General features: G+C 32.1%; 1 protein-coding gene across 1 annotated transcript; it reads right to left on the bottom strand.

The window, feature by feature from the left end:
- Window positions 1-3,947: 3,947 nt before the first annotated feature.
- Window positions 3,948-5,727, bottom strand: LOC121113580 (uncharacterized). Its single transcript, XM_040707386.2, has 2 exons — window positions 5,458-5,727; window positions 3,948-5,134 (listed from the first exon to the last, which is right to left on the bottom strand). The coding sequence occupies exons 1-2, from the start codon at window positions 5,575-5,577 to the stop codon at window positions 4,235-4,237; spliced, it is 1,020 nt and encodes a 339-aa protein (XP_040563320.1). The 5' UTR covers window positions 5,578-5,727; the 3' UTR covers window positions 3,948-4,234.
- Window positions 5,728-12,064: the final 6,337 nt, after the last annotated feature.

Below are 12,064 nucleotides of genomic sequence, written 5' to 3'. Positions count from 1 at the left end.
AAAGCAAGATTCTTGGCCTCCCTACAGCCTTGACTGTTCTCCCTGGACTTTGATATATTTAGACACCTCAAGGGAATGCTTTTGGGAGTTCGATACACAAGAAAGTACCATCTGAAGGGCAACATCATCACTGCACGAGCCAACCCAGAGACGAGCTTTGTAAAGAACTTCTGTGTAAAGCTCTGCACCTGCCTGAAACTGGTTATTAAGGCAAAATACGGCTATATTGATTGAGAATATAGATGAGGCGTCCTTTGATTATATTTATGAATTATTTTTTTGTAATTTTGAAAGAGTGTGTTATTTTAAAACGGAGGAGTCTATATAAGAATAAAAAATTATTTCTCGTTGAAACCCCAATTCATGTTGCTAAGATTATTTTGAAATAAAGATATCTATATTTACGCGTGCAAAATGAATGGAATAGTTAAATAAAAATGATCTAAGACTTAAATGACGTAATCATATAATTAAAAACGTGGTTATTATTAGGTTTATTTATTAGCCAGTTCACTAACAGCGTTATCAAAAGGATGTTGATCAGGGAGGGTTAAAATTTAGCAAGTCTAAGTCAAATTTGCTTGAAGTGATTGCGTCAAAGACAAAAAGTGGAGCAACTGTTCCGATCTTCCCTACAAATCAAGTGCATAGAATTAGTAGCCAGAAAATAGTTGATATATGACACGAACATGACTATGAAATAGTTAAAAGAAGCAAATCAAAAAAATATTCGCCAAATAAAGAAATCCTTATCTTTGAAGAATCATTTCATCATCGTTCCCTTCTTATGTAAAGAAGGACATTGCCTTAGTATGTAGATATCTTTAATAGGTAGGTACATGGATCATCATGGGGCATAAAGGGAGAGATTGATCCGTATCTCTTCTACTTTTTATTCTTGAAAGAATGATGATGACGACTACGGAAGAAGAAGCCGAAAATCAAAAATGTTTTTGTATAATTTTTATGATCAAACGAAGATACAAAGAAAAGAAAAAATAGAATATTGTGACATATGATTTCAATGCGAGACTTTCGACATCATCTCATGCTGAGAAGTGTTGTCAAGGATTAAATAAATTCCCCGCTTGATCCAATGAGATCATTAATAGTTGTGTCCGGTAAGGACGATGATGCCATATCATTCAGATCTCTATCTATTTTTGGTTACCATTTATTCTATTCTACTATTATTTGAAAGTTTCCTTCTTTCATTAACAAATAACTAATCAATTTAATTTAAAATGGTCAAGTAATTACTAAATGTATCTTATTGAATATCTTATTTGTATCTATCCTACGTCGTTACTTTTATTGTATCACGCAACCTTTTATACAAAAATAAACGGGGGGAAGTCCCAAAATTAGTTGGTAGTTGGCCAATTATTCACAGCTATAGAACTATTATTCAATTACTGTTTATAAGCGTGAACAACTTCACAAAAGCTAATTTTAATTGAATCAATCACATTAAAAACACTTGATTAGGCAAAAATAAATGGAAAATCGATAACGGACAACTAAATACTTTGTATATTTTTGTGTCAAGGAGATAACGCTATGATCAACCTTTCCTTCAAAATAAACCAATTATGTTATTGTTCAGAACTACTGCAGAGTAGTTCTGAATACTGATTTTGTTGTCAAATGGGATATCATTTCGAAATTGTACAGTATGGGGCTCTACAGCGGTTCGGTACGTTTTTACCGTTGGTACGATACTACGGTACGTATATTTATATTCACATAAAATTTTGGTCCTTTTTTTTCATTTAATAGATTTAGATAGTGGGGTAAGAGTTTAATCCATACGCACCCTATAATATAAGAAATAATTTATATATTTGTTTATACAAAAAATAGATTTCAATTTGAACAGTGGGTTTAACGTACGACCCAGCCCTAATATTGATGCTCGTAATATTGAATCTAAAAATATTTTTGGGTATATATATTTTTGACTGATTTATTTTGCAATATGATTTGATAAAAAAATCAAGAAATCATATTTTATTACATCTTATAAGAAAGTCTAGTTTTTGGAGAAAAGTAAAAACAAAAACAACGCAACTTTGACCTTATTTTATCATTTTGTTTTCTCCACAATTTTGCCAAATTTTATATTCTGACTAATATTGGTATGATTAATAATATTGCATTTCATAATGTTCCTTGCATTTTCAACCAAACGTTGTCGATGACGCATCGTGGTAAAAACTATATTCCTTCACAAGCAATAATATGCTCGACACGAAGCTCTTGTTGATGAAGGCCGTTTCCATGATGACAGCAGGGCCATCAGTGCAAATTTGGATGAGAGGTGGAAAATTTAAAAAAATATTTCCCTCTAATAATCTCTAACTCACAATCAGCTGTTTCAGTCCTCTTATACTATTTGTCATTTGAAAGATAATAAAGTTATCTAAGATAATAAAAATAGTTGTATATGGCCAAAATAAGGGTTGTACTTAAAAGAACGCAAAGAAATAGGACAAAAAAAAAGAAGGTATTTCGTATAAAAAAAGCTTAAGATGTTTAAAATAATTTCTTAATTTTTTGACAAGAAAACGAGAAAATTTATCCCTGATTCAAATGAACATATTTATTTGAGAACTATTCAAAAAGGGTTCATATAAGAAATTATTTGTGTTGCGTCAACATAAAGAAAATCTCGAACAAGAATTAAAAAAAGTAGAAAAGTTTAATTTAATTTGAATACTTCGTATATACATTATATATACAGTTCCATTTTTTATAGACACATATTTGAGTCCATTATAGGCACATTATTCAAATTTCTGGGATGAGATAAGATGCTCAAGAACTTTAACTATAGTTTATAATCTTCTTTTGATTTGCGACACTTATATATATTGGCCCCGATATCGCCTTTCAAATAAAATCTATCAATTTATTATTCTTTTATAGTGACAATCAATTTTGGCTACATTAAGTGTAATTTACAGCGCCTCCATACGGTTAATAATAATATTTTGAGGATAGAAATTGACGGATAATTTGTCTAAAAATACAAATGTAATCCAATTCATTCTTTAGAAAAATCGTTTATGCTTGTTTTTTTGTTGAGGGGTCAAATTTATGACAATTATGGTGCATAGAAAAAAATATTTTCATTTGAATTTAAATTATTTCATTTTGAAAATAAGTGAAATGATACAATTTTCAAACCTTATCTTGATTTTGTGTATCTAAAAAAGTCAAACTATTTAATTTACATGTTCAAAAAATGTAGAAGGTCAAAATTATTATGATTATATTATTATATAAAAAGATTAAAATAAATTTCCAGTCCATTCTCCATGGCTGGAACCATTTTGTACTGGACCAGCTATTTTTAATTAAATATGACATACAAAGGAGTATGTTTAATTCTTAACCAAATTCAAATTGAGTACAAAAAAATCAACAATCACAAAACATATTGAGGCCAATAGTAAACAAGGGATAGCTGAATCAAAATGCCGAGTACATTTTCTAGTTAGTGGTATAACAGGGTGATGTGTGTTTTAGCTTTTTGAGAATGTTTGGCATTTTATAAATGTTTTTGTGAATGGTCATTTGAGATGACCAATTTTTTATTCTATTCTGTCACCCTTAAGTCACCTTTTGAGTGAAGGATTTTAGTCAGGGGGAAGGGGGGATTTTTGTCAAAGTACAAAAACAAAAAATATGATTTTTTTTTAAATATATATTTTTTTTTTTTTTTTTTTTTTTTTGAAAAACGTTACAAGTCATTTATACTTGTCTGACTTTGCTTCTTTTTTTGACGTCTAAATGACAACAAAAAAATTTCATAAAGACTTACATATTATATATTTAGAATGTAATATATTCTTTGTTTCATTTAGAATTTGGAATATATGAAACACTGTCATGAGTACAACTTATTTCTTTTACCCCCGTCTTGAAAAGAAATGTCTTATCTCTGAATATATCTTTATATTATTTTTTCCATCAAAGTTGAATCATTTGTATGAGAACAAAGTGAATGTAGGTATAAATATGAAGGAATTGATAAGAAAAATTGAGCCTCAATGAGTGTGAAAGATCCAAAATGGTATAAATTTTATTTATTTATTTCTTATAAGGCTATCAAGGATTCAGAGCCCAAATAATATTTCAGAGTATTTCTATCACAATCAAAGCGTCACTGACTGTATGCAATAATAAAGAATAACAAACATCACAGATGGATAATATCATAGATATGTGGTTATAATGGAGGCCCTTGAGAAGGTGGAACACCATGCCCACCACCATGATGAAATGACAGGTGAGGTCCAATCAAGGGAATCACATTCGGTACACATTCTGTAGGAGGCAGGGGTTGATTCAACCCCGAAGATGTAGGAGTCACAACCGGAATTGTTGTATGAGGCTGCGAAAGGAGAATCCGTGGTTCATTGAGCGCTGGCAGCAGAGATGAACCGACTTTTTGAAGAGGTAGAAGAGTGTAGGGCCGCTCTGGAGAGGGACAAAGTGAGATGGGGGGTCCAGATTGGACTAATCGACTTGGTACTAAAACTTGAATAACTTTATATTGAGGCTGTTGTTGTTGCATAGGTAGAAAGAGTCCCTGGGGTGGCATCATGGGCAATAGTCCGGGTTGAGGTAGGAATTGCTGTCCTAGGGTTTGGATGAATGGAGCTTGTGGCTGTAGGGGTATGCCGATAGGGATTTGTTGACTATTACAATTTGGGGCGTTATTTTGCGATGGAATATTCTGGGGATTATTTCCTAGGGTGGATGGAGGACTATTTGGTTGAATTTCCATGGGTGGTGAAGACGCCGCCGACGATGACGCTGGAGATGCAGCCAACTTTTGTAGAGACTCTAGTGGGTTCGTATTTGGGGATTGAAGAGGTACATTTGTTCTGTCTAGAGGAGGAGTCGAGGTGCCCTCTTCATCTAACTTGCCCCTATTTTTTTTAACGATAAAGTGCGGAGCATCCTTCCGTAGAAAAACGTCTCTCCAACTTCGATAGTTTTTGTGATCCACATGAAAATGTTTGGTAATCCGAATGCGAGAATGGGACCCATAGTCACAATTAGGAACAGGGCAACGAAATTTCCCACTAGGCTCTGGAACAGCCTTGGATTTAACGATACATACCTGGAAAATATGAGTTCGTTACATTCTGTACTTGATAATGTTTGATCTCTGAACAACAGGATAAAAGCCAGTAATAATCAAACTCGAACAAATAGTCATATATACAAATATAATACATTCCTGCGGAAAGTTGTAAAAAAAACTCTGATGTAAACAGGGCCATAAAATAAATAAATAAACTCAGGCTTCAAAACTAAATACTTGAGAGACTTTTCCCAAAGTAACTTGCCACAAAAAAACAAAAAAAAAACAAGAGGAAATGCAAATTTTTCTTTGAACAGAATGGATCATAAATCCATCACAAATAACATTAACAGACTCACCTCTAGTGGTCCATTCTCTGTGAGCAATGTGGCACTCCGTGGCTCCGAATCCGGAGTAATTGTTCCAGAATATATCTGTGTTGAGGATGACACTTCCTCAGGGTTAGTATTGGCCGCCATATCTAAGATTTTAAGAGCTTCATTTTTGATTGATGGAAACTTTTGAATTAAATTATAAAACACAATTTTACAAGTATGTATTTGTTTCGTCAGAGTTATCCGATGTTTTTCAATATTTGAGTTCAACTAATTTTCTATTCTCAAATATGATTTTTTTTTTTTCAACTTTGTCCTCCCTCCCTCCCTTTTTCATGTCCGCCCACACTGATCCGTCATTTTCCATGTAATGGACATACCCTTCCCCCAAAAAAACACCACACACATTAAAAGGAAAATATCCATTTTTGAGCGTGCGTTTGACGATCTTCGTTAATTTTTGGATAAAAATGATCATTCTGGGTTAGTCTCATAAGTCATAGCATAATCAAGGGCGTCCCCAGGATGATATATATATATTATTGGTTTGTTTTTTTGTGTGTTTTTTTTTTTGGGGGAATTTTTTTGAAAAAAATTATAAAATTAAAATTTTCTTCCACTGTCCAATTTTTTTCGAAATGATCCTTTTTTAGAATAGAAATTTTTCAAAAAAATTCTAAACTACTTTTTCATTAATAATTTTTCTTCCAGAGCTATAATATTTCCTAAACAAAAATTCATTTCTTGCCCTCCAGCCCACCTTTGTAGACGCTCCTATATAATACAACTGAGCTAATTGTGGGAAATTTGACACAAGAAGAACAATAAAAACTAGTTTGAAAGCCAAAAAGACTACAAAAAACTAAACTTCTAAATTTCATTTGAATAGACTTTTTTGATAGATAATATGAATGATTTAATCATTTTAAATGATATATCATTGATTGGGTATATTAATAAAATTACAACTAGGGGACATTCACAAACCACGTGGCCTAAAACCACGTATTTCCTCGATGGAGAGGGGGAAGGGTCAACTTAATAACACATATTTTATGATTTCAACAATAATTTCAATTTGTCTTTTCCTAAAAAGGATATTTGTCCAAATTTAGTCAATTAAAAAAAATGAACTAAAAATTTTAAAAAAATGGTTTTTTCTAAAAAAGAAAACCTGCAAAATGGATCAGCCCAAAAAATAAACGTGGGAGTCCTATTTATTTTTATTTTTTTAAATTTAAATTTAATTTTGTGTTTTTAAAAATGAAATTTTGAATCTTCTTCTTTTTTTTTTGATTTAATATCAAATTTATTTTTTTAAAATTTTTTTTTTTTAATGTTTAAGATGTTTTGAACGTTTTTGGAAAGAACTATAAATTTATAAAAAATGTACTCTGAATTCCCCATTTTTAATTACCAAGTGCTTGGCCGGGACAAAGGACCAAAAATGCGTCCATCTAATACAAGAATTGGTCACAGCTATAGTCCAGGGCTCGGCGGTCATTAAAATTAGCCACTAGCCAACAGGGCTAGCCAATATTTTTTTCATTTTTTGCTAGTCCTGTGTTAATTATGTACTAGCCCAAAATATAACCAGATATAAACTACTTATGTACTTGGCTATGCAATACCGTTATGTCCAATCAGAAACAAGGACACAAAGTGCTTTAGAGAATATATTAAATAAATCGGTTGGTTCAAGAATTGAAATTGTGTTCCGAGCATAGAATTGTCAGTTTCGTTAAAAAAGTATTTCCTAACTACAACGGAAGTAAAATATTGCGAAATTTGTCGATTAAAAATCACCCCTAATATTTGTTTCCAACGTCTATTCGACGTATGAGATATGAGATGTAGACACACTCTTGATTTGAGCTCAATATTCCCTGTGAATATTCAGTATGTAACATACGGCATTACGTAGCGAAACGGGCTAGATAAAGGCCCCCCACACTAGCCAGACTTATTTTTTGCAAGCTACGGGATAGTGAGCTAGTGTGTCTGTCGAGCCTTGCCCTTCCTAGAATTTGAAGTGTTATACACAGTTATGAAAATCTTGTGTATAATGGGTGTGTTAAAAAAAAAAGAAACCGAAAATCAACATGGTAGCAATGACAATTTGAGGAATGTTTTGGAGGATATCCCCTACAATCAGCTGTGACAAGAAAGGAGGGGGAAATAAGCAAGGACATTGGCAAGAATTACTGCGATGTAGATCCTTAGTTCAACTCTGAGTCAAACAAGGACTTATAATTGTAACTCTACAGCAAATCCTCAAGGTTACTCGAATGTTCAATCAGGATTTGAATATACATAGTTGAATCTTTTAGGAAAAGAGGTTGACTACACAGGAGTAGTTAAAATTATAAATAATAATGACAACTGCTAAGGAAAAGAAAATCCATTCTTCCCATTACCAATTCACAAAAAATGGGGCAACTAGAAAATTCAAAGGATTTACATGACTAGTTATGTAGTTTTGGGACGGCTTCTAGAGGGTCTAGTTGAGAGGAGAAATATGGATTAGCTTCTATTCTTTTGAGGCAAGAATATGTACCTCAACTCAAAGTCAAAGAGTGGGTATCATTACGACACTGAAGGTTCATTAAAGCCATTTATTTGTAACATCAATCAACAACTCCCTCTCCCTTTCTCCATGTTCCTGTCTGGAGTGGAATGATCCATTAGTTGACTCACACTTCCATTCGAGATAATGAGCTACAAATGTGCTCATAATTTATTAATTATTTTTGTCATAATTGTATGTACACGTTATGTATGTCACACAACAATTTACATTGCATTTTTTTTTAGTCAGCCACTCCAGATGGAAGACTACTGCATACTTAATGTGTGTGATGACTTTTCTCTCCTGGATGACATTTCAAGGACAAATGTCTAATTATTATTATTTTATTTTTTGCAATTATTTTTATTTTTTTCTCATCTTTTTCTTTCTTCTCTAAAGTGACATCTTTTTTATTTTTAAGAAGTTCTTAAAAACTACTATAAATAGGAATCTATTCATTCAACCAATCTATAGAAAAATAAAAGATAATAGAGGATAGAAAGAATCTGTCGGATCCATCTTATTTATTTTTAGTTTCTGTAAATAAAAAAAAATTCTAATTAAAACATCACCAATATCTATCTATGTATATAGAAGTGATCCATCACTATCGCTCTTTTATATATATTTATGCAGGGGCGTCCGCAGGATTATATTTCGGGAAGGGCCGGTTTTTTTTAATTTTGTTGAAAAAAAAATTTAATTTATGAAAAAAAAAATAGATAAATTATATTTTTGGAAAAAAATTTCAAATAAATATTAATTTTTTTGGAAAAAACATTCAAATATTTTTTTTTTTTTTTAAATATACAAAAATCTACAGCTAATTGCAAAAAATTAAATTTTTTTGGAAAAAAATTCGAAAATTCATAGCTATTATCATAAAATTAAATTTTTTGGAACAAAATTTCTATATCTACAGCTGTTTACAAAAAGATTTTTTTATTTTTTAAATTTCATATATCAAATATTTTTATATTGAAAATAAAATTTATATTAATGAAAGACAAAAATCGGCAAAAAAAAACCTAATCCTAAATATATTACAGGTTAGTCTCGTTTTTTATTTTTTATTATCTGGATGTTAATTTTACTTGAATAATCTAGAAAAAACGGACTGACGACCATTAAGATGAACAACACCTTATTCTTCACTTATCTATTAAACATTTTCCCACTTGACTTCTAAATTATATCTATTGACAAGGAAATTAAAAAATATACATTGATTCTGCTTTGATCAAAAAGAGTTAAGTGATATGACTTGTACTTTTTATTTTTTTTTGAGGGGAGAGGGAGGCCTGGTCCATTTTTTTTTTTTTTTTTTTTTTCATTTGATGTATGTATTTTTTACTTGTAACATTAGTATTTTTGTAGATCGTATGATGTATGCGTAAATACTACTGGGTTGACCTTATATAGTGGTACACATTTTAATATTCTCAATCCGGAATGACATTGGTTCAAAATCACAGAGAAGGGCAACAAGACATCTTATCTCTGAACAGAGCAAGCTAAGACGGTTTGAAAAAGCAAAGAAAATTCGAAATTTTCTCAAGGCCAATAAAAATTCGGCCTTATTTTTGCTAAATTCGGGCTAATGTTCACCTCTGATGCCACTTTGAATAAGCAGAACAGCCACTACATCACAAACGAATATCCAGATAATGTATCAGGTTCAGTGAGACATGTCTTCAGAACAAAAAATCCAGCCGAAACCATGGTCTTGGGTGTTTTGGCCAGCTCAGGCGAAATTTCCCTCCATTTATACAGAGAGGAAGAAGCGGCTCAATGCAGATGTTCACATCGAACTTTTGGGCAAGAAAGTCCTACCTTGGGCCAGAGAAAAGTACTTTGTTTTCCCTCAAAACGGAGTTCCGTTCCATTTCGCCGCTAAGACCCAGGTCCCCCTAAGAGACAACATTCCCGACTTTTGGAACCTCAACATGCGGATGCCCTCCTCTCCAAACGTGAGCCCCTTGGACTACTAGACGCCTAGAGCCTTCCATAAAGAAGGAGTGAACTATGCTCGAGTCTGACAACATAGTCAAGGTCTGCAATGGATTTAAGCCTCGTATTAAGGCCATTATTAGGGATGAGGGCTCACATATTGAATGAAAGTTGTGCTTAAGCACTATTTTCAGATGATTTTGATAAATAAACGTCTCCAGAAAACCTTTTGTTTAAATTTTACTCTTGATTAATTGAAAATAATTAAATCTGTACCACTAGATAAAATCAACATTGTATATGTTTATGTTACTAATGAATGCTTCTCCAATTTTAAAAGATAAATTGGTAAAATATTTGGCAACATTTGATGATGCTTTAACAGTTGGCTGGAACCGCATTTAGAACCACTGTAACTAAAATCATGACAATCGCCGAATAAAATCAAGGCAATAACAAACCCATCTTGAGAATTATAGAGCAAGAAACTCTATTTATGTCTGCCTGTTTATGAAAAACTCAACAGAACTTCTCAATTTGCAAATAACCTACTGCTTCGATTTGAGCATCGCACCCAATAGCACGCATGCTACCGAAGAACACTAAAATGAAGGCTTGGAAACAAGGGAATGCATGTCTTCCTTTTAAAGGGAAATAAGTTGAAACCTTTTGAATCTAATATAATATATATTTATATGGAAAATAATTATGGTCAAATTATCATATGGGTTTCCAGTCTGTTGTGATCTCTGCTTTATACCTAGAGATCACGAATTGATAATACCCTTACTCAATATGGAGTTATTTTTCATAGTAAAGAATCACAACAAACTTGGAGTGTATTAAAAAAATACACGTCCCTAAGAAAAGGAAAAAGAAATAATTTATAGACTCCATTTGTAAAGGATATGGTGGATAATTTACCACATTTAATCCTTAAAATAATGAGGGATTCACAAGAAACATTCTTTCAGAAGAAGAAATTCTTCCCAGAACTCCTCCTTTCTTGATCTACCTACATAGGATTTAGATACAGAGTGCAAATCTCTTTAATATGTGTCCCACTACCAACAACTGCTCCTCCCTCCCTCCTCCAAGTGACAAAATTTAAGGGGTTTTCTTAAATAGTAAATAATTTTGATTGACGTCCGTCCATGCTATTAAATGTATATTTTACAAATATACTGGAAAAAAATATTCATATAACATTAAGTTACAGATGAAAACTTTTTATCCATGAAAACCAATCCCTCGGGATTGGTTTTCTCTCTCAGTTACTCTCAAATACCCCATCAACTGACTTAAACAAGCTCAAAAGTTGAACTTCCATTTTGTAGCGACCTCTACACTGCAACATTTTTACTCATATTATTGTCAAGTACTTACTTTTGTTTTACTAATTGAATAGGACATGAGCAAACTGAAAAATATAAATATTCCACAATGTGTTCTGACAGTCTGTACCTTGTTGTTTAAAGAAATTGGGTATCTTAAGAATGATGTTCACAGTCCCCTTTATATAAGTAACATACGTCTGTTATTTATTTTTATTTCTTTAAATAATGTTATCATTCAGAGAGTTGTATTATTTTGCCACAAGACTTTCTTTCTTTATAAACGGTTATAACTAAACAACGCTCATCCCCGATTAGTAGTTTAGTAAAACTTTTAAATATCTCTGATGCTTTAGAATAGCTTGCTATTAATCTGTATTTCGGCTATTTTTTTACATATTGGCCATAATGGTCGAGAATAATTAATGATAACACCACTGGTGGATATCAACGATGACGTTATTTAAGAAAGATTCTTCCATGGAACAGTTCTCACGAAAATAGGTGCCGTGCTGCTATTAGCATGGACGGGGTTTGAGGCAAAGATAAACAAGTATAGTGGCCATTAACGTAAAAGTAATTCCATAATTCGAAATATATATTTGCAGTCCTGTAAAACTGAAAATTAAGTTTGCAGCGGATATTTTTATCATGTTTTGTTGACTTATGGACTCTCTGGATTTGCTATGATGAATAATTTTTCTAATTTTCCAAATAGAGCTGTCATTTTACATGTGGCACGGACAATTTGCAAAATGCACGATTTTTCTCAAAGCTC

This window comes from Lepeophtheirus salmonis, chromosome 2 (genome assembly GCF_016086655.4).
Source record: "Lepeophtheirus salmonis chromosome 2, UVic_Lsal_1.4, whole genome shotgun sequence".
In the NCBI taxonomy this organism is placed as follows: domain Eukaryota; kingdom Metazoa; phylum Arthropoda; class Copepoda; order Siphonostomatoida; family Caligidae; genus Lepeophtheirus; species Lepeophtheirus salmonis.
This window is presented reverse-complemented; position numbering and strand designations above follow the sequence as displayed.

Bases quoted from the DNA above. Each gene is read 5' to 3' on its own strand.
- LOC121113580 (XM_040707386.2), bottom strand. From the start codon at position 5,577: ATGGCGGCCAATACTAACCCTGAGGAAGTGTCATCCTCAACACAGATA. The intron at 5,135-5,457 runs GTGAGTCTGTTA...CATATTTTCCAG, and splicing joins CAGAGAATGGACCACTAGAG to GTATGTATCGTTAAATCCAA.